The following is a 23,773-nucleotide window of genomic DNA, read 5'->3' on the forward strand; positions in this document are numbered from 1 at the left end:
TAAACCTCTTTGGGCTAGATTTCCTCAGTGGAAAGATCCGATTCAGGTTGTAGAGTCTAGAAAAATCAACTAACAACTTTGAAACACAAAATAATAACATGAATAATTGGGGATCCTCAAATTCAATCAAATTAGACATACACAGTTGACCACAATGAAATGATGGTCATTCTTTAGAAAATGTGTCGATTCTAATCTCCTAAAATACTTAGGCTTAGTCTTAAAACTGAATAGCTGACATATTTGAAACTCATACGTTCCCATATTTGGAAGAAAAATATTTGGTGGGAATACAAAGTCAATTTGGGTACCATAGCCTGGATTAAACACATCAACCAGAGGATGGGTTTCTAATAACTGCTCTTCTCTATGAAGATACTCTTGTGAAATGTTAGAGGCATATAGTCCACCCCCAAACTTAGAATTTTGGGTGGCTCTAAATAGACTAGTCACAATATTCCTAATTTCTAGACCATCAGGTTCCTGAAAAAGCCTAATTGTTTTTTCTAAGTTATAATCAGGTGGTTCATCCTCTATATGCATCTGATGCATACAAATTGTAGGAGTTATATCCTTAATATCCGCTATGGTCCACCCTAAAGCTTCCTTACTGTCGTGAAGCACGATCACTGGCTTACTCTCCTGATCACTATCCAAATCGGAAGCTATAATCACAGGGAAAGTCTCATATGGGCTTAAAAATGCAGAATTGGGGTCTAATTTAGGGGGTTCTTCTAAACAACGGATTAAGGTATGTTCGAACCTAGATTTCCATCTATCAGTATCTAAAAAAGGAATATAATCCAACAGAGAATTTACTTGTTCAATATTGCTATCATCGTCAAAATCCAGGCTAAAATGGGATAGGCAACTCTCTAATGGATCTTCCGATAAGATGTTTGGTAATGACTCCTGAACTAAGGTTCCAATCATGTTCACCTCTTCAATGCATGTGTCATCTAGCTCAGAATGTAGCTTATTGACATTAAAAATATTTAGCTCAATAGTCATGTTACCAAAAGATAGATTCATGAAACCATTTAGACATTTTATGATTGCAATAGACATAGCTAAAAATGGGCGACCTAAAATCACAGGTATCTGGTTCTCTGGGTCAAGGACAGGTTGGGTATCTAGGACAACAAAATCCACTGGATAAATAAACTTATCGAGCTCAATAAGAATATCCTCTATAACAGCTCGAGGAATTTTAACAGACGTATCAGCTAACTGTAGTGTTATCTTCGTAGGTTTCAATTAATTCACCAAGTCCTAGTTGTAGGAACACATAGTACGGGAGTAAGTTCACACTAGCTCCTAACTCAAGTAAATCTTTATCTACCATGTGTTTTCCTATCGTGCAAGCAAAGGTGGGATCCTGGGTCTTTATACTTAGGAGTTGTGGTCTTTAAATAAGCTTTCTTAGGGATACTAAGCTTGCGCTTTCGCATACACATATACTTAAGGAATTTGGCATAAGCCGGCAACTGCCTAATTGCTTCTAATAAAGGAAGGTTTACGATAACTTTCTTTAAAACCTCCATTATGTAATTAAAGTTAGATTCCTTCTTTGTTGGTATTAATAGCTGGAAAAATGGGGCTCTAGGCACAGAATCAGACCTTTTAGGAACCGAATTGGCATCATCATAAATTTTATCAGTCCCCACAGCTAGTGGTGATCATGAGTGGTGAACTACAGTATGTTCACTATCAGGCATGGTTACCTTGTTGTCTACAACTCTACCACTCCCAAGGGTTCTAATAACATTCAATTGATTTGATGGTTTGCACCTACTTCATGAACTCCTCTAGGGTTGGGATTAGTTTAACTAGGGAACCTTCCGTTATCTCTTTCACTTAAAGTCTTAGTTATTTGACCTACATGAAGTTCTAACTAAGCAAGAGTCTGAGCATTAAATTTGAAAGTTCTGCTTGGTTTCCTGTTGAAAACTAACTTGGTTCTTTACTTACATTTCCTGGCTCCGTGCTAACATATCCTGGCTCATCCTTAATATACTAAGAGATTCCTCTAAGCTAGTCATTCTATTCTCTGAAGGGTTCTGAAACTGAGCTTGACCTGAAGAGTTCTTATATTAAACAAAACCTAGGGGAGCATTCGAATTACTAAGATGGCCTTGACTATGGCCCTTAGACCATGAAAGGTTCGGATGGTTTTTCCAACCAGGATTATAGGTTTCTGAATATGGGTCAAATTTCTGACGGTTGTCAAATCTAGTGTTATTATACAGAGCATTGGTTTGCTCTTCATTATTCTGGCCTTCCCAAAAAGGCTCCACTCTACCACTAGTGTGACCCACTTCAAAAGCTTCTAACCTTTTTTCTATAACAACAATTTTGGCATCTGATTCAAAGCCTCCTTCTACCCTGTTAACGTTTCCTATGCCTAGAAGAATTTTTTTCTAGGGTTCCCTACTATTTTCCCATTGTTGGGTCTTTTCGGCGGTTTCATTCAAAAATGTCATCGCATCATCAACTGTTTGGTTTTCAAATGCACATGTACACATAAATTCTACTATGGTTGTAGTTGAATAATCTAAACCCTCATAAAGGATCTGAACTAGCCTAACCTTTTCTAAACCATGATGAGGACATTGTGTCAAAAAATCATTGAACCTTTCCAAATACCTACACAAAGATTCTCCCTCTTATTGAGAAAACGTGCACGTTTGCGTCCTAATAGACAATATTTTGTGCCTAGGGAAAACTTGTTCACAAAGGAAAATGTAAGTTGTTCATATGTTCCGATTGACCCGGAAGCCAAACAATGTATCCACGATTTGACTTTATCTTTCAGGTAAAGAGGGAATAACCTAAGTTTCAAAGCATCATCATCAAGGTTTCTAATTTTTAGGGTACTACAAATTTCCTCAAAGTCCTTAACATGGAAATAAGGGTTTTCATTTTCTTTCCCTAAAAAGATTGGGAGCATCTGTAAGGTCTCATGTTTAAGTTCATTATTTTCTTCCGTGTCAGCTAACCTGATACACGAGGGACGAGTAGTCCTAGTCGGATTCAACAAATCTTTCAAAGTTGCTGCCATTCTAGCTCTATCGGAGTAATAGGGATTCTCTCCTCAGTAAAAGACGGACGTTTGAAACTGGATTATCCGAAAATCGGACTTTCTAAATTAAGGTAATCGAGATTCTTAGAACTAATGAATCGACCTAGAGCATCTCTTCTACGTTCAGGCATACAAAAAAAATTTCCTAAATTAGAAGGTATTCTAAGAAATCACAAATCAAGGCCGACTCTACCAAATCAAACCAATTGATTTCTAGCAAACAAAAAGCATGATGGATCCACTTAGATTTTTTCTAGACCAACTTCTACTCTTCCAAGAGGCCTAGGTACAATTTTGTCAAACCTCGTAGGACGATCCGAATAAAGTAAGTCGAAGAGAAGAAGGAGAAGCTCAGGGGAGATTTGATACCCCCACCTATTTGGCAACGCTTCCCTGGGTTACAAGGAGGCTCTAATCGACTTCCAGTAATATTCCTGAACTTTGAGCTAGGCTAACAAGATACCCAATAGGATCCTTTTGAACGACTATCTTATAAGCTCGTTACCTTATTGGTCTCGTTGTAGTGAAACTTTTAATGCTTAGGTTCGCGTAGGTTACGTGTTCCTAAGGCGGGCAAGAAAAGAACGATGATGAAATACGAACCCTTATCTTGTATGGCCAGGCCTTGCCCTTTACTAGACAAATAAGTGTATGTATTAAGTCCTCAACATATAAGCATACGAAGGAAGACAATAACCCGCTGACAAGGCATTCGCGGGTGTTTAGAAAAACTTACCTCCCGTTCTAGACAGGGGATGAATCAGTTGTAGTCGACTCGGGCCACCAAATCTTATGTCAGTGTATGAACTCGAAGGACCGAGACAGTATCGTAATTGTCGTCATTCTCTGCAAACAGTTTATATTTACTACAACCCTTCTTTTGAAAAAATAATGTCCCAAAGTCCAAAAGTCCAAAGTGTCCAAAAAGAAAAGAAAATTTACAAAATAATAAATAAACCCTAAAATAGTTTTTTTTTCTAAAAATAAACAAAACCATAAAATAAAATAAAAAACAAAAAAAAATCTAACTCTTTGTCTTTTCCTCGTTTCTTTTCTCTTTGACTCCAAGTCTTTAGTTAATCACCAAAATCTTTGGCTCAGCTTTCTTTTAGATCCGAGATCCAAAACCTGTAACCAAAATACAAATACCCAAGAAAACGTAGAATAGAACAAAAGAATAAAAACCTAAAAAAAGAAAAGAAAAGAAAAGAAAAGAAAAACTAAACCTAAAAACCCTTAAAAACAAGTCAGCGTCGGCAGCGCCAAAAATTGATGTGATTTGTAGATAGTGATAAAAAGGAATTCGTTTCTCAGACTTGTGAAGGATATTTCTAGACTTAAATTCTAAAACTAAGATATAAAACTCAAACAAAGATTTTATCAAGATTAAAAGAACACTGAGGCTAAGATTCCACTATTTTCCAATTTCAAAGTGATTAAACCAATATTTAAATTCATGCAATTTTTGCGTTTAATTTGAATCTAAACTATTACAACAAGCAGATTTTCAAACAATCAAGTGTAAATCCAAAGTGTAGAGCATAAAAAACCTATGGACAAGCATGCTTTATCAAAAGAAATAACAGTTGCTTAACAAAAATCATTCAAACAATTCAACCAAGGCAAATAATCATAAAATAAATAAATAAGAAGATACCATTTTTTTGTTGGAAAAATAGCTTCCTCTGTTGCCTCAGCAATGGGGTTTAGCTCCTCATATTAATCACTTTCTCAAAATACATGTTTGTTGCTCAAAAGTTGATTAAAAAGAAGGGAAGGTATAAAGCATCGTGTTTGTAACTGATATAATTATTACAACACCCACTGTTACAGAGAAACCTTAACAGAACTGTTGGGAACTCTAAATAATTGTTACCGAAGTTGTGACAAAGGGTTTTGAGTTTGAAAGCAAAGGCCACATAATAAACGACTGTCTTCTTCTACTGTTCTGTTTTCTTCTTCGTCCTTTTGACTGTGTCTTCTCTGCAACTTCTCTTTCTGCTCTATTATGCTTCTAAACCTCCCCAAAGTGTTCCTTCTCCTTTTTGTGACTCGACCCAACCCTTATATAGCTAACAAGGTCGAGAATATCTCGAAAAATCATAATTTTCCTCCATAAGTCCTGGACTTTCTTGCCTCTACTTCACCTCTATGTGGCTTCCTGGTTTAATCTAACGTCCCTGAACTCTCTAGGGGATAGTTCACATCTCACAAGATATACAGTTTCCTTATTCCCACGTAATTTCCACAAATCTGAACACCAAACCCGAGTATCTCTCCATCCCCTGTTTTCGAATCTGCTTGACATACATTCCCCGTTTAACCGAAACAGGATAATCCCAATCCAATTCGAACAGAAAATCCGATCAAATCTCCACCTATTACCGAATCAGGATGTCCACGATATTTACTTCTCTATTCTACTCCAACACTATCATGTTGCCCATTCTGATCGATCCAAACACTCGTACCAACCCTGTTGTGCTCTAGCACAAGTCCAGCCCAACGAAAATCAGCCCTTGAATCTCTTTAAAAATCGCCCAAAACTTCAACCTTAAATCCGCAGGTGTGCTGGTTTATTTTCCAGCCAAAAACAACTTTTGAATGAAGAAGGAAGAGAATGCCCCTTATCCAGAGAAGCGGTGTCGATAGCAGGTGCCTTGGGGGTGGCCCTTATCCAAATGATGGGTGCAAATAACAATTCCTTCGGGTGCCTTTAGCAACTTTTCGAGCAGATTTTTCCAAAAATGTTTATTGTCCAAAAATACCTACACACATAAAATACCATAATAAGTACAAAAATGAGCCCTAACAATATAGTGAATCGAGAAAAATTGGACACAAAAATGTGTCCATCAGTTGCTTCTTAGTCGCTTATTGTTCTTCAGTGCCGAGTTTTCTTCGACTTTACCTGTGGCAAAATTACATGGGTTCAATGTTCTAGCTATAGGTGCATGGAGAGTATGCAGGTCGCCGGATTATTTTTTGGGACGTTTTGTCCATGAAAAAAGTTTATTAGTATATGGTTGTGCAATCTTTTGGCTATTTTGGGTATGTAAGGCCTAGGAATGTAATTGGGCCGACCGACCGGAGGGTCCGAAGGGAGGGAGTCCCTTTTATGACCATTTTTTTTTTGGAAAATGAAACCTCACATAAATTTGCAATTTGATTAAAAGATTTTGGTAGTTTTCACTTGATAATACCAAAATACCCTTCCCTTTTAGAGGTATAATTGGCAACCAAATTTTAATATAACATATCTAGAATTCCATGCCTCGAAATTTTACAAATTTTATCTCGTTAGAAAGGTTAAAAAAATTACGCAATGAGTACAAACAACAATATCAAATTTAGAGTTTTTACGAAAATTTCGGAGGTGTTTATCATTTGAGGCACAATTTTAGTAAATTAAATGTATATTCATTATTCAAACAACTAAAAAGGATACATACAACGATGTAGTCAACTAATTTTACGCTGCAACTACTAAAACGATGTAGTCACTTTGTTTCAAGAAAAGTGATACTTTCACTTTAGGCACAATTCTCGAAAGTTGAATGCATGGCCATTATGCAAATCACCACAAAGGATGCATAACACATTATGCAACCATATTTTGATTTATGCATCGACTAATTTTCTGTTTTCTGTTATAAGAAAAGTGATACTTTCATTTTGTTTAAGGAAAAGTGATATTTTCACTTTTTCAATGTGACCTATTTTTAGGCAAAAATAAATTTTTGAAAATATCTCTTTTTCTGAAATGGAGGTAGTATATGCTTAAAAATATTTTCAAAACGGAGGTAGTATATGATTAAAAAAATGCATGACAAATTATGGAGCCACCACAAAGGATGCATAACAATTTATACAGTCGTATTTTGGTTCATGCATCCACTAATTTGGTTATGCAACCACTAAAACGATGTGTATGCCTCAAAAATAACATTCCGACAAAAAAGAAAAAGGATATATAACACGCTATGCAATCAGGGGTGTTTAGTTTTTTCTTCTGTCGGCACTCCCCATCGCGACAGCGTTTTTCTAGTTAAAGGGAAGGAAAGAAACAAAATGCGTGTATATAGAGAAATGATGTACAATCTCTAAAATCAGATAAAGAAGATATACATACTCAGTAGTTGCGGTGAGATTACTACCACTTCTGTTTTGTAAGTATAGATAGATATATAGATAGGTAGAAGCAATAGATAATGTTGGGTCAAACCCTACAAACTAGAAAAATGCATGGGCATTTTTGTTGTTAGATCATTACTCACTCCGTAAACTATTCCTGCCCATTCATACATTTTCCCGGAAACCCCACTCCATAGTATTGCCTCTTTGTGACTCATTTCTTCTTCCTTTTTATGATCTGATTCTGCCTAGAAGATCGTACAAGACAAGTATACTAATGGTGAATTCTAGAGTAAGGTAGATGTGGTGAGTCTAGCTTGGTGGTTTAAGAGGCGTCGTCGGAGACTTAATTTCCAACTTTTGCTGCTGCAGATCGTTGCTGAAAAATAGAGCATAATCTAAAGAAAATACAAAAGAAGAATGCAATGGCCTTTAACACTATATGTAAGGCACCCAAGAGAATGTTTGAGAATGGGTCGTTTCCTAGGCTACTGCAACAGCTCGGCTGCTGTGCTTTACTCACAGGAAGCCTTAATTTCTTCCTTCGCCCGATGGAACAAACTAGATTCATTGGAGTGCTCTTTGTAAGGTTCCTTAATCAATTGTTCCAAAAATCATTAATTTACTCATATAGTAACATACATTTAGTAGATCATATATATATATATATATATATATATATATCTGTTTCCAGATTAACGAAAAAAAGTATTGATTTTTTTGTATGTACATGTTCACCATTACAGGCTGGTATTATGCAAAGCCCGTCAATTCTGGGTAGATTGGAAACATTCAAAACTATGGTTTATGAAACACAATCACTCATGGGCGTTACTACAACCTTCGGGTTAGTCTATTTTACGTTCCTTGTTGGGACGAAAATAGACATGGCTATGCTTCTGACCACAAGGAGAAAAACAATTTTCATAGGCTGTTTCAGTTTCATCGTTCCTTTAATTGTCAATTTTAGCGTGTCTTTGCTGATGAAGAGGTTCATGGACATGGACCTAAGATTGCGTCAATCCCTCCCTGCAATTGCATTGGTACTTTCTCTAACGGCCTTCCATGATACGTCTTGTGTCCTCGATGACTTGAACCTGCTCAACTCAGAGATTGGCCGTCTATCTCTATCCATTTCATTTGTCAGTGGAATTTTCAGTTGGGCAATAGTATTTATCATCTTCTCCATAAAAGAAATCCTCACTCTGGATCTACATACGGTGATATTTTCTTGGATGAGTAAAGCTCTTTTATTTTGCTTCATCCTCTTTCTTGTCCGTCCATTATATTTATGGATGATTAGAAACACTCCGGAAGGAGACAATTTGAAGGAGGGTTATGTTATCTTGATCTTCCTTCTCGTCTTGATATCTGCATTTTACACTGAGTCCATTGGGGAAAAGGCCGTGTCTGGAGCAGTTCTAATGGGATTGGCGGTACCTGTTGGGCCACCAATAGCCTCTGCTATTGTAGAAAAGCTCGAATACTTCGTTACCCTTGTGCTATTGCCATCTTTCTTCATAGGAGCTTGTTATCAGATAGATGTGTTCAACATCAACTTGAAGAATTTTGCAATTGTAGAGTTGCTAGTTTTCCTTGGTTTTTTTATGAGGCTCATTGCAGTATTGCTGCCTTGTCTCTACTGCGAGATGCCTTTTCAGGAAGCTCTCTCGATCAGTCTCATCTTGAACTGTGACGGCATATTTGCTCTCTTGATTTTAGCTCGTTTACTCAATGTGAAGGTAATTTCTACGGTTCCTAGTAACAATTAGCGGGTTAACAAGGCGTTGCCATATGTAAATTCTGCCAGCAATTTATACCCTTGCCATCTTTGTGACCTTGTTATTTTTCACTTCCTCAATGCAGTGGATTGATAAGGAATCTTACACTATTATCATCCTCACAAGAGCTTGGATACAAATGGCGGCCTCACCGTTAGTGAAACGATTATATAATCCTTCAAGGAGGTATGCAGGTTACAAGAGGCAAACCATCCAAAATGTTGTGAACTCGAGAGAGCTCCGTATACTAGCTTGTGTTTTCGACAAAGACAGCGTTCCAGGCATACTCAATTTCCTTGAAGCCATTAATCCAGCACAAAATTACACTGTGTGTATCTATGTTCTGCACCTCGTTGAGCTAGTTGGGCGTGCAGCTTCTATCCTGGTCACTCATAAGCATCATAAGAACAGACACTCTGGTAGAGCTAACAATGCGTCAGAAAGAATTATTAAGGCCTTCCACCACTTTGAACAACATAATCAAGGCTTCCTCGTAGGACAAGCTTTCACAACAATTTCACCATTCTCAGGCATGCATAATGACGTATGTAACCTAATAATGGACAAGAGAACAGCTCTGGTGATCATACCCTTTCATGAGTCAGTTGAGCATCCCATTCGGTTATTCATCCAGAACGTATGGCAGAAAGCACCTTGTTCAGTTGGTATCCTCTTTGACCACTTAAATGGCTCAAGATCTATTTTGGATGTTTGCATAAGATATGAAAATGTTGCCATGATTTTCATCGGAGGGCCAGATGACCGAGAGGCACTAACATTAAGTATGAAAATGGCGGAGAATCTTAACGTAAACCTCACAGTTTTTAGATTCACATTTTCGGGTTCGAATGGATTCCATAAGAATACAAAGAAAGACGATGATGCTATACGTGATTTTTGGTCCAAACTCATGGACACAGAAAATATTGCGTATAAGGAAGAAGAGGTTACAGATGGTGCAGATACAGCTTGTAAACTCAAAGCAATTGAAAACACTTGTGATTTCATAATGGTGGGAAGAAGACACAATAATAGTTCGCCGATCTTATCAGGACTTGATGAATGGAGTGTGTATAAAGAGCTTGGCGTCATTGGAGACCTTCTCGCAACCTCTAATTCGTTGGGGAAGTTTTCAGTTCTAGTGGTGCAACAATAGGCCTTTATTTGCTTTTTCTCTCACCCATCAAAACCTACAAGATTTTGTTTCTCTTTTCCCTTTTATTCTTAGGTTTTTAGCCTTTTAGATATTTTTGTAGAAACATGTAAATAAGTAGTTATTTTGGTTATAAAAATTTCTTATTTGTTATAAACCAAGTTTATTTACTAACATGTCGTTCGTCTAAGTTTAGGGTTTACATATTTTGGACACCTAGTCTTCTATCTATATAAATACATGCTTAAACATTGTATTCAAGACACACAATAATAAGAGTTCTTCTCATTTTTGCTCTCTATTTTCTGTATCCTTCCCTATTTACAAGACGATATCATGCACGTTCCTTTGAGGGAATCATCGAATTCGAAAACCATAACGGGGTTAATTTTTCAATCAAAGAAGCGAGCATAGTTATGCCCTAATTTTTGTTATTGAATTTATTTTATACACTTATTACCTTTATTTTTCAATTGCTTATATTATTTTATTATTATACATGATGGGTATGTGATAGATAGATGATTATCCATTCATAGCTTACAAATCATGACTCCCTAGCGTTTTCTTTTCCTTGTCTTTTATGAGTTCATTAAAATGGGCGACATGAATCTCAAATGGTATGCTCATATGCAAGACCAGGAGACATCAAACTGATGTACACGGAACGCGAGGACGCAATACGTACTAACCTTATACACTAAAACATGTTGTGTGTTTTGTTAGTTACTTGATTATTATTATTTTACTCTTTTTTTAACTATATTTGATCTATAATTCTAATGATCAATGATGCTTTTTTCTTTTCTATGTACATCATGGATTATTTTTGACGGATTTTCTATGTTCGTTGCACTTCTTTGGTGCAATTATAATCCATTAGTTAATCTTTAAAACGATATGGGCGATCAATTTCTTCAAAAAGTTTGATTTCGGTTTTCTCTAATTTTTTCATAGAGAATATAAGAACATAAAAAAGAAAAGAAAAAAAAATCCATCAAAAGATGGTTTGCAGTTTTCTTCCTCTTCTATGCAACTGTAATTACCAAAAACCGGTACTTTCTTTCTTTTCTAATTATTTTCTAGAGAGAAAGAAAAATAAAATCCATCAAATGATGGTTTACGGTTTCTATTACCCTAATGAAACTGTAATCACCAAACATTGGTATTGTCGTAATTTGATCATCTTTACAGTAATAAATCATATGCATGGTTGAAAAACCTACGGCCAATTAAATTTGGTATCTTTATCCGTTGGATTTAGATCATGCAATTTTTATTTTTGGTTTCATTTATTTACAGGAAACCATCCGTCAGACATAAGATGGATTTTCCATATGCAGTGATGAAAACGACAATATCCTTTATTTGTCGATACAATTTCGTTAATTGTACAAATCAATTGATATTGGTTTTTCTCTTCAATTCTCTACAACGAGATGTAAAAAATTGGCATACTAAGAACTGTTAGCAATTTTGATTCATGATTTCTATTCCTTCGAAGAAATCTTTATCGACCATAAAGAGTAGATTTTTTTTCTTTTCAATGAATGATGATAATGATTTCTTTATTTTTCTTCAAAAGAAACGTATAAGCCAACTAGATTTGGTTTTCCCTATCGATCTTAGAGGGACAAAGTATTATTATTATGGTTTAAACCAATTGCAAATACCGGTGAATGAAAAAAAAAATTGTTGCATTCTTGAGGGATATCGAGTAATTTTAATTTTTCTTCTTGCTAATCTCCGAAATTTTGAACCGTTCCACTTATAGTTGGAATGCGGTTAGGACACAGAAGATCAAAGGGTGCGCACCCGACTTGTTAGCCTATATTATTAGTCCGTGAAGTGACTTAATTGATCTTTTTTTTTTTAAAGAAAGTGTCTACAATTTCATTCTGAAACATTATCTCGTTGGCCCTATTGGTCACAATTATTATTTATTTTTTAATTATCTTTTTGGAGTTTTATTTGCATAGTTTATATGTTTTTTGGTCGTAAGATGTTAAATTTGTACGTCAAGTAGACTACAATTTTTAAGGATGTTTTTTTTATGACTTTTGAAGTCATTATCTACAGTCCAACTAGTATTGTTAAAATCCAGACATTATTATGAGTATATGTCCTTGATTTAATCGGATAATACTTTACGAAACTTGTTTTCGTATATGAGATGACGATTTCCGCCAGAATCAAGGAGAGACTCTATGCTATTAGAGGTTGACATTAATTAACTTAAAGGTTATATCACTTCTCTCCCATCATGATCAAATAGAAAAAAGGCTTCCATTAAATAGGCGTGAAAAATCTCATTCAGTTTTCCAATAAGCTTGTGCCATTTGAAAAGGAATATCCAATCACATCTATCATGTACCATTTTTATATAGGCTACAAATATGTCCCAACAGAGTGTATGTTAATATGATTCACATTCTCAAAATTCATATCTCCTGATTTGAACAATATGAGATTATAACGCCCGTGGACACTGGTACCAGTAAATTTTGAATTTTTCAAAGTATGCATACATGGAATTATGTGGGATTGTAGCAAGCAATAAATTGTCGAATATTCATCTATATTAGCTTTTGAAATAATAAATGATGGTGGTTGTGAACCCCGACCTCTGCAGAGGAATATCGACATATATGATTGGTTGGCATACAATCCAAATAGATTGGATTATTATAATTTCTCAATTAATGAAATTTTGGATCCAAGACTCAGTACCTTAAAATTGCCAAACCTATTACTTACAGGTTGGTGTAGTCATAATGCGTTATCGGAGAAATAAGTTTGTTGTATAAACGATTTGAGGGTTTTATTTTTTTCTCAGACTTAAGGATTGATTCAATAAATTTTTGTTCTTCATGTATTATGTTTTTAGTGTGGTAGTCCTTGAAGGTCTTGTATTGCATTTACACAAGAAATGTGGTTCAGAACATATTCAGGCAGCCACCTGACTTGATTACATCAGGTTGAACAATCCTCCATGTGTTTTTAGAATTTTGGTACACAACCAAGAATCCAGATTAATTATTTGATGATATCATTTTTATAGGTCTCTTGAGGAGTCCTTAAAAACACAAAAATCCATGCTTTAGCAGCATAAATTCTATTTTCTTTCCTTTCTTAAATCTGCAGTTAGAATTATGCTAGCATAAACTCGTCTTTAACATAGACTAGAGTTATTATTTTGATGTTTATTTTTGAAAATCTCATATAGTTTTGGTTAGCACTGATAAATACGTCAAAAGTTGTACTCTTTTCCCTTCGTTTTAGGTTTTATCCCTTGTGGTTTCCTAACAAGGTTTTAATGAGGCAACATCTTGTTGACGTTTAATTTTATTTCAAAATGTTGATAGTGTACCCTTTTTCCTTCATCCATATATATATATTTTTTCCGTTGTGTTTTTGATGGCAAGGTTTTAGTGAGACAAAGTATTCAACATGGTGGTCATCCAAGGGGGAGTTATATCAAATTTTGGTTATTTGGTGGATTCCAACCATTAACTGGGTCATTTTGTTAGACCAAGTTAACATAAGAACCCCTTAGGAATTTGGATGTCATTCTGATCCACATAAGGCATGACCATAAATTCAATTTTTTTCACTTCTGGTAATGTATCTACATCTTGGCCCTTTGTTGAAGAGACTACTTCAATTATTTCTGCAAATCATCTCCGAGAATTTGCAATCCAGGACACAAGAACGGAGACTCGAGAAAACTACTATTAGAAGACTAACACAAAAGAAGACTTCATCAAGTAGCAATTTTCTTCACGAAAGAACAAGAATCTTCTGCATTGAAGAAATCCGTTCATCAAATTGGGAAGTCACGGCTCAAAGATTTGCAAGCCAAGATTTAACCAAAGTACTCATCAGGGGGAGCACCATCATCAAAGGTGCATTTACTGGACTTATCGCGTTGTACTTTTTTCCCTTCGTCAAGGTTTTGTCCCACTGGGTTTTCCTTGTCAAGGTTTTAACGAGGCAACATATGCGTGTCCAACACTGTTAGTTACTTTACATGCTCATGCAATTTCAGGTTTTTCTCTTTTGAGTTTTCCTGGTATTTTTTTAATGACTTAGCCACAGTGGTCATCAGGGAAGAGTGTTATAAACCAAGTTTATTTACTAAGATGCCCTTCGTGTCTAAGTTTAGGGTTTACATATCTTGGACACCAAGTCTTCTATATATATATAAATACAGGCTTAAACATTGTATTCGAGACACACAATAATAAGAATTCCTCTCCTTTTTGCTCTCTATTTTTTGTATCCTTCCCTATTTACAAGATTATTTGTTAACACTTAGTATTCTCTCTTTATTACATGGGATTTTAAGAGAATTTTTACATCGAAAAATAAATTATGTAATTTATTTGTTAACACTTAGAATTTTTAGTTATCCCTTAAAAAATAAGTTATGTAATCTGGAGGACATTTGTTTGGCGCATGATTGCTCGGCTGAATGTCACACGACTCAGTCGTGTAGTTGAACACATAGTTAAACCAGTGTGTTCTAGTTATCAATACCAGTAATTACCTATAACTCACTGTAGTCTAATGTAATATCACAAATTTAAACATCATCTTTTGTGCATTTCGTCCGAGAAATATCGATACGCTGTTTTTTTATAGATTCGTTATCAAACTCGATTCTGAAAGATAAAATGATAGGTGAAGTCATGCAGAACTGAATGTTCTGTTGAAGAGGATTTACCGCCTAAGGATCAGGGGGAGAATCGTCAACGATGTTGGTTAATTCCAATTGTGTCTCATCTAAATTCTCACACCAAGAAATTCTTGAGGTGCTGGAGACTACTCTGTTGCTAGATTTAACAAGAGTATGCTTGCTTGATTCGGCATATACTAAAGTCCTTGCAAGGCTTGCCATGTAATCGCAACGATTATTTCGTCTGGAAATATGCTTAGAATCATATAAGAAAACCTCTTGTATGGGGTATGCCAATCTAATAATATTACGTCCATATTCTCTTTAAGTTATGAGTTGATATATCTCCTGACGAGGAGAAAATCCATAAAAGTTGCGTTGATATCCTGTGGTGAAGAATATCTACATACTGAAATCTGGTACCAATGGATTAGAATATCCTCATGTTCTTGAGAAGGATGTAAGATCGTTAACTAGTTGATTATTAACTGGTTGTTGATAATATTCAGAGTAGCCACTAAAATCGTTGTGGATGAATATCCCCCTTTGCAAAGGAATTCTCGACAAAGTCTATATGATTGCAGATATGAACCTTAGTCCATATTGAGATGTTCTCTCCCTTGTGTATGCTTTTGGGACCTTAGTCTTAGCATCAGTCACAAATTTGATGCTTATATGAAAGCGTAATGCGAGAACTAAATGAGGTCTCTTATTATGCAACACCACCTCTTGACAGTGAGTTTCCGCAGTTATTAACTATGTTGATGGAAATACGTCTGGTAGTCATAAATGACTCGACATCTTACCTGGTGGTAACTGTGTATCTATACTCATATACATTTTAAGTGAAACTCTTGTTTCTCAGTAGTTGATGTTGTGTCATCCTAGTAATGTTATGGGCCTTAATGGTAAGTATTTTATTGTTCTTTTACTTTCATTGAATGGTTTAGTTAATCCATTCATAAAGCGTTATGAACTTATTATTCATGAAACCATTGTAATGTTTTTTGTTTGAGATGTGTTGTGTTCCACTGCATTTGCTACTACTACAAGATTTGTAAATTTGATGAGAAAGTTTTCCCACTGTTTGGGGAAGAAAAGGCTGTCGCCTGAAAAACGGCGTAAAGTATCCTTGTTTGCACAAAGATAAACCAGGATGTATCTCATCATTAATGCTTTCATCAGTGATATACATACAAAATATTTGATATCTTCATAAATCGCAAATTGAATTGCTTCCTTGAGAAGCTGTGTATGTAATAACTAGTGTGTCATTTGAAGCACACCTTGAGCGTGGAAAACTAGTTGATTTAAAATATTTTTCACCTCCTATAAGGAAGAGGCAATCACAATGATTGAAAGATAGTGCTCTCAAAGATACTATCAATGGAAGATCTGATTTCTCTGAGTATAGTTCTCCTATTAAGAGAACGTCTCTGCAAGGCTGTGGAACTTCAAAATGGGGATATTCCAATAAAGCATGCGTGCAATAGAGAAATCTTAGATCTTAACATAATGATTGTTGGTGACATACTGAAAGTATCTAATGATACTGTCATAGATGATGTTAGTGTTAAACCACTCTTTACAAAGGAATGTCATCAAGGAATGATTGGTTAAACATGAAAGGAGGGATTCAGGCAGAATTACAGTTTCTCATAAAAATGCATAGATTTGGTATTGAATCCCTAACAATCCATAATGTGAGCTACTCTTGGCCACAAACGGGTGTTTGCAGTCCTGCAATACGATAATGTAGCCCCTAGTGGCTACAATTGACTGAGTGTGCATTGTGAGAAAATAAAATTCAAGTAATAGCAAAAAGTTTTTCACAGAAATATGAAATGGATTACTTTGTGACATATTCCCTATTATGGATGCAACTATATACCTATTTGGTATTAGTCTGGAAGTCTCTAAGGACTTGGCGTGCATCTAATGGATATGGTTATTGCAAATCTGTATAAAAGACTAGATACAGATAAATGCATACAAATTACTGAAGGGTTTTCACCCATCAGTAGAATTACCATGTCATCTGCATTTGCTTAGTAAGGACAAAAGTGGTCAATCGTCTAAGTGAATGCTTATATTATCCAGGGATATGTGAACCATCTTATATGCTCATAAACTGTGTATTTACTAGATTTGATTTATGCAACATCTACTTGATTGGAACTCCTGAAGAGTTCTCCAAAGCACAAAAATGCTTAAAGCAGGAATTCGAGATAAAATTCTCGGTAAAACAAGATCTCAGTTTGTTGGTTGAGTATTGTAGATGGGAGTCCTTTAATTTCGTCAACCTGAATGGTTTAGACATGTTTAAAAGGTCAAACCAACATAATTGCAGTCATTCGATCTCTTATTTTTAATATTGATCGGTTTACATCTCAACAAAGGATATGCATCACTCTGTGGTTCGTATTACACAAAGAATGTCTAAATGGTACATTGGCTTAAATACGCTATATATACCTGATATTGGTTTATAGTACATGTAAGTATTGCTTTGCCTAACACCAATATCGAGACATTGGTCCGAAGAAAACTCCTCCATCTTCGTGGTATCCTTAAGCTTGATCTTTTGCATGAAAGATCGTTGAATGTATCCCACAGAGAAAAGCTAATCCGACTGTTTAAGTTTTGAATTTTGGAAGGTTCGTGAAAGCAGCCAAACATTTTCCTAGCTAATAAGTCTAGTAGCAGAGGATACTTGTTTATCCTCCGATCGATTATGATTGTTCAGACAAAGCTAGTAGAGAATAAAAGCTGGTACAATCAGATGATTATTGGAAGTTGTACAGAGGAAGATCAAACCAAGTTTTCTAGAGTAAAGAATGTGGATGAACACATTACAAGATGGTTTGTGATCTCTATGCAGTATTATCAAACTGAATGGACAGCTGAGACGGCTACTCATCAGGGGGAGTAAATCTATAGAAGACTATGCATATTTGGAATGTTGGATATTACGTCGTGTACTCTTTTTCCTTAGTCAAATATTTTGGCCCACTGGGTTTTCCTTGTCAAGGTTTTAATGAGGCATGCGAGTCCACTGTTATCCACAACTCGAAATATTGTACTATTTTTCCTTAGTCCTGGTTTTTGTCCTACTGGGTTTTTCCGGACAAGGTTTTAACGAGGCACCATCTACGGGTTTATCATTGTTTTGAGTACTCATGTTTTCCTACGCTCAGGTTTTGTCCCTCTGGGTTTTCCTGACGAGGTTTTTAATGAGATATCAACTTAAAACGGTGATAATAATCTAAAGAGACGTATATCCATAGAATTTCTCGATATAAGCATGTACGATCTGCTTCAGGTTTTTGCCGCAAGCGGTTTTTCCTGATAAGTTTAACAAGATAACGAAAGCACATCTTAAAACTTCGCTCGGGTTTGGCCCCAAATAGATTTCCCTGGCGCAGTTTCAACAATGAATTCTTTTTTCTCGGATTTTATCCCACCAGATATTACCAGCAGAGCTTTAACAAGTAATGGTGGTCCAAGGGAGTGTTATATAGACACGTCTGTCCATGGGTGGCCCACCATGAAGGCTATCCAGATTGTTCCTATACAAGGCCTAAAGATAAACATATTTTGGGATATGTATGACTACTGATAATCATAACCCATGGCATTCAGTGTGCTTCCGTATGGGCTTACACGTGGGACTTTATGATTCATTTTAGTACACATTGTATAGGCTATAAATAGCCCATCAGTCCCATGTAATGAGTTAACAAGAAAAGAAATAAAATTCCCATTTTCTTCCTCCCACGTCCTTTGTCTAGAACTAGTGATAGTGTGCATGTATGATAATATACGTACTGAATAAGAAGTTAGTACTTGTTTCTAACTTTCTGACACTAAACGAACAGTATCGTGCTTACCAACAATCTTTGGTTATTAATGGCTTAATATTCAGTATGGGATAAAGAAATTACAACAAAGATAATATTATTGTCTTAAAGGAGAACAAGAGTCACTTGAGCATTTATAGAGTATGCCCACGTGAAAGATAACTAAAACCTAACAGACAGTAAATACACGACAACTAACAGAGAAACAGTCGGGGATAGCAAAAGGAAATAAAACTACACTCTAGTAACACGCTCCAATACACCCCCTCAAGCTGATGTTGGTGTAGAAAAGTGCATCATGTTGTCTCGCAGTCTAGAAAAGATTGTATGTGTTAAGCCCTTGGTGAAGATGTCAGCTAGTTGTAGAGATGTAGGTGTTTAGGTAAAACTCACTAAACCTGCTTCTAGGAGATCCCTGACATAGTGATAATTAACTTCAATGTGCTTGCTGAGAGCATGGAACACTTGGTTGGAAGCACGAGCACGAGCTCCATTCGCAGTATAAAGTGAAAGAATTAGATAGAGATAGATGAAGTTCTTCAAGCAAGGCAAAGAGCCACATAACTTCATATACTACCGAGGACAAAGCTTTGTACTCTGCTTCAGTGCTAGACTTGGATAAAGTAGGTTGTTTTTTGGACGTCCAAGAGGTGAGTGATGAACCGAGAAAAGCACATTACCCTGCAAGAAATTTGCGTGTTTCTGGACATCCTGCCCAATCAGAGTCTTAGTAACCTGACAAAGAGGTAATATCTCCTCCAATGAGAGTAATTCCAGACCCAATAGAATGCTTGATATAACGTAATATCCTTTTCACAACCAACATATGTGAAGTGGTCGGAGCATGGATAAATTAAGATGCATAATTCACTCCAAAAGTAATGTCTGGTCGAGTAAGCGTAAGATATTGTAATGCTCCAACAAGGCTTTTGTACTCTTGTGGATCTGGTGGGAGTTCTTCATCATGAATAGATACCCTAGCACCATGTGCAACTGGTGTAGAGCATGGCTTGCAGTCCATCATATCAGCTTTGTGGAGTAAGTCCAAGGCATACTTGGACTGATTAAGAAGAAGATTTTGGTTATCAACAACCTTTGTTGATTCAATACCAAGGAAGTAATGCGGCTCTCCCAAGTCCTTCATTGCAAAAGTTGTGCCCAATTTAGTAATAAAGGAGGATAGATGGTGATCTGAACTGCCCACCAAAAGGATATCATCAACATAGAGTAACAATTACAGCCACTACAGGAAAAATATACATCTACAACTGGAGATTAACAACTCTTTGCTAAGCATCGTAGAAAGTCCTATGTTTTACAACTGGTTTCAAAGGAAGAGTTGTCGTATATCATCACTGCCAACCCTTAGGAAACAAGGGGTTGCGCTAAGAAAACAAATGACGACTCCTTAAGAAAAATAGTTGTGACGACATTTAGCTATAACAACTTTGTTCCATATATGTAGTGACTTAACCTATCACAATTCTCACAAGTGTTATTGAAGAACACAAAAATATGATAATGAAAAATATGTTAGAGGGGAGATTCGAACATGAACCTACTGCATGGAAGTCTAGCTCATCAACCACCCTTTCAGTTCACAAGTTTTGGTTTTTTTTTAAATAGAAACCTACAACAACACTTATAAGTGTTGTTGAAGTAAAAATATATAATGTTGGAAAAAAATGAGGTTGGGGGGATTCGATCCTGAGCCTCAGGCGTGGAAGTATATACCACTGACTATCCTACACTATCACAGGTTCTATCAAGTTTGTGGTTCTTTAATACACTAGCTAACTTTATGACAACCCTTCATAAGTGTTGTAAAACAAAATGCAATGCTCAAAAAATAATGATCAAGTGACTGAGCCGCAAACAGGGCTAAGCCTTCTTTGTAAACAATCACATACGTTCTTCTCACCAAAGGGGGTTAAGTTCAAAAATGTAACTGTCATTCCAAAACCATATGGCTATATATACAAGTAGATACAATTAGTTTATGCCAAGAGTTGAAGTATCGTGTATGTTACACAGGCAAATACACATAATTCATGAATTGAAACAAAGAATAATTCCATTTAGGAATTTGTTAATCATATACTGGCAAAAATGTCAATTTCTAAGAACGTAATTGCTCATATAAGACCACCAACTTTAAGCAAAGCAATGCCTGCAATGAACTATGTGAATAAGTTTGGGGAATTATGGAAAGTATATTGTCATCTTATAAGTTTGAAGGGAGGGAGCATATATATACGAATATAAGCATATGTAGAGCAAATATGCACAAGCTGAGACAAAGGCAGATTTTAGGTGGGACAATATAACAATCATAACAAATGACATGTCCCTTTTTCTCTCCTCCTTTATCCGGGCTTGAGACCGGCAATGAAATGATATATCATTAACATTGCCTGAGTTAAAAATGGGTGTTTACCCAGAACAAACATTATAAAGGTAGAGCTAGCATTTTATAAATTAAGCACCCAAACGGAGTCGTTAACTGTATATTTTGCAAGAACAATATTAGTGTTAGTAAAGGAAATACAAAAAGAGCGACAATGACAGTAAAAATTCAATACAGTAAAAACAATACACTATACTGACTTAGACTAGTCCACTCACGGCCAGGTTTCGATCTCGGAGCCTGGTATGCGTACAATGTGCAGAAATAGGGTTTTTTTAAGGTTTAGTATAATATTCCATAGGAATCTTACATGTAAATGGGTGGATTCGTCATTCTTACCAAGTTTCTGACTTAGAGTAGTCCACTCACGGCCAGGTTTCGATATAGGATCCTGGTTTGCATACAATATGTAGAAATAGGATTTGTTTAAGGTTTCATAGAATATTCCGAAAGAATCTTACATATAAGTGGATGGATTCATCGTTCTTAACAAGTTTCTGACTTAGAGTAGTCCACTCACGGCCAGGTTTCGATTTCGGAGCCTGGTATGCGTACAATATGCAGAAATAGGGTTTGTTTAAGGTTTCGTAGAATATTCCAAAGGAATCTTACTTATAAATGGATAGGTTCGTCGTTCTTTCCAAGTTTCTGACTTAGAGTAGTCCACTCACGGCCAGGTTTTGATCTCGGAGCCTGGTATGCGTACCATATTCAGAAATAGGGTTTGTTCAAGGTTTCGTATAATATTCTGGAGGAATCTTGCCTGTAAATGGATGGATTCGTCATTCTTACCAAGTTTCTGACTTAGAGTAGTCAACTCGCATCCATGTTTCGATATCGGAGCCTGGTTTGCATATAATATGCAGAAATAGGGTCTGTTGAAGGTTTCGTAGAATATTATAAAGGCATCTTACATGTAAATGGATGGATTCGTCGTTCTTACCTAGTTTCTAACTTAAATTACTCCACTCACGGCCAGGTTTCGATCTCGGAGCCTGGTATGCGTACAATATGCAGAAATAGGGTTTGTTTAAGGTTTAACTGATTATTTCGGAGGAATCTTACCTGTAAATGGATGGATTCGTCGTTCTTACCAAGTTTATGACTTAGAGTAGTCCACTCACGGCCAGGTTTCGATCTCGGAGCCTGGTATGCATACAATATGCATAAATATGGTTTGTTTAAGGTTTCATAGAATATTGCGAAGGAATCTTACCTGTAAATGGATGGATTCGTCGTTCTTACCAAGTTTATGACTTACAGTAGTCCACTGACGGCTAAGTTTTGATCTCGGAGCATGGTATGCGTACAATATGCAGAAATGTGGTTTGTTTAAGGTTTCGTAAAATATTATGAAGGAATCTTACTTGTAAATGGATGGATTCGTCGTTCTTACCAAGTTTAGGACTTAGAGTAGTCCACTCACGGCCAAGTTTCGATCTCGGAGCCTCGTATGCGTACAATATGCAGAAATATGGTTTTTTTAAGGTTTCGTAGAATATTCTGAAGGAATCTTACCTATAAATGGATGGATTCGTCGTTCTTACCAAGTTTCTAACTTAGACTAGTCCACTCACGGCCAGGTTTTGATCTCGGAGCCTGGTATGCGTACCATATTCAGAAATAGGGTTTGTTCAAGGTTTCGTATAATATTCTGGAGGAATCTTGTCTGTAAATGGATGGATTCGTCATTCTTACCAAGTTTCTGACTTAGAGTAGTCAACTCGCATCCATGTTTCGATATCGGAGCCTGGTTTGCATATAATATGCAGAAATAGGGTCTGTTGAAGGTTTCGTAGTATATTATAAAGGCATCTTACATGTAAATGGATGGATTCGTCGTTCTTACCTAGTTTCTAACTTAAATTACTCCACTCACGGCCAGGTTTCGATCTCGGAGCCTGGTATGCGTACAATATGCAGAAATAGGGTTTGTTTAAGGTTTAACTGAATATTTCGGAGGAATCTTACCTGTAAATGGATGGATTCGTCGTTCTTACCAAGTTTATGACTTAGAGTAGTCCACTCACGGCCAGGTTTCGATCTCGGAGCCTGGTATGCATACAATATGCAGAAATATGGTTTGTTTAAGGTTTCATAGAATATTGCGAAGGAATCTTACCTGTAAATGGATGGATTCGTCGTTCTTACCAAGTTTATGACTTACAGTAGTCCACTGACGGCTAAGTTTTGATCTCGGAGCATGGTATGCGTACAATATGCAGAAATGTGGTTTGTTTAAGGTTTCGTAAAATATTATGAAGGAATCTTACTTGTAAATGGATGGATTCGTCGTTCTTACCAAGTTTAGGACTTAGAGTAGTCCACTCACGGCCAAGTTTCGATCTCGGAGCCTCGTATGCGTACAATATGCAGAAATATGGTTTTTTTAAGGTTTCGTAGAATATTCTGAAGGAATCTTACCTATAAATGGATGGATTCGTCGTTCTTACCAAGTTTCTAACTTAGACTAGTCCACTCACGGCCAGGTTTTGATCTCGGAGCCTGGTATGCGTACCATATTCAGAAATAGGGTTTGTTCAAGGTTTCGTATAATATTCTGGAGGAATCTTGTCTGTAAATGGATGGATTCGTCATTCTTACCAAGTTTCTGACTTAGAGTAGTCAACTCGCATCCATGTTTCGATATCGGAGCCTGGTTTGCATATAATATGCAG

At 36.3% G+C, this 23,773-nt stretch overlaps 1 protein-coding gene across 1 annotated transcript; it reads left to right on the forward strand.

Annotated features, from left to right (window-relative positions):
* Window positions 1–8,103: 8,103 nt before the first annotated feature.
* LOC113280236 (cation/H(+) antiporter 15-like) lies at window positions 8,104–10,153 on the forward strand. The gene is made up of 2 exons (XM_026528887.1): window positions 8,104–8,958; window positions 9,083–10,153. The coding sequence occupies exons 1-2, from the start codon at window positions 8,104–8,106 to the stop codon at window positions 10,151–10,153; spliced, it is 1,926 nt and encodes a 641-aa protein (XP_026384672.1).
* Window positions 10,154–23,773: the final 13,620 nt, after the last annotated feature.

Source organism: Papaver somniferum, chromosome 5, assembly GCF_003573695.1.
Source record: "Papaver somniferum cultivar HN1 chromosome 5, ASM357369v1, whole genome shotgun sequence".
NCBI lineage: Eukaryota > Viridiplantae > Streptophyta > Magnoliopsida > Ranunculales > Papaveraceae > Papaver > Papaver somniferum.

Excerpts from the sequence above, each read along its gene's own strand:
- LOC113280236 (XM_026528887.1), top strand. The coding sequence starts at position 8,104 with ATGGCTATGCTTCTGACCACAAGGAGAAAAACAATTTTCATAGGCTGT. Across the intron at positions 8,959-9,082 it reads CTCGTTTACTCAATGTGAAG|TGGATTGATAAGGAATCTTA; the intron begins GTAATTTCTACG and ends TCCTCAATGCAG.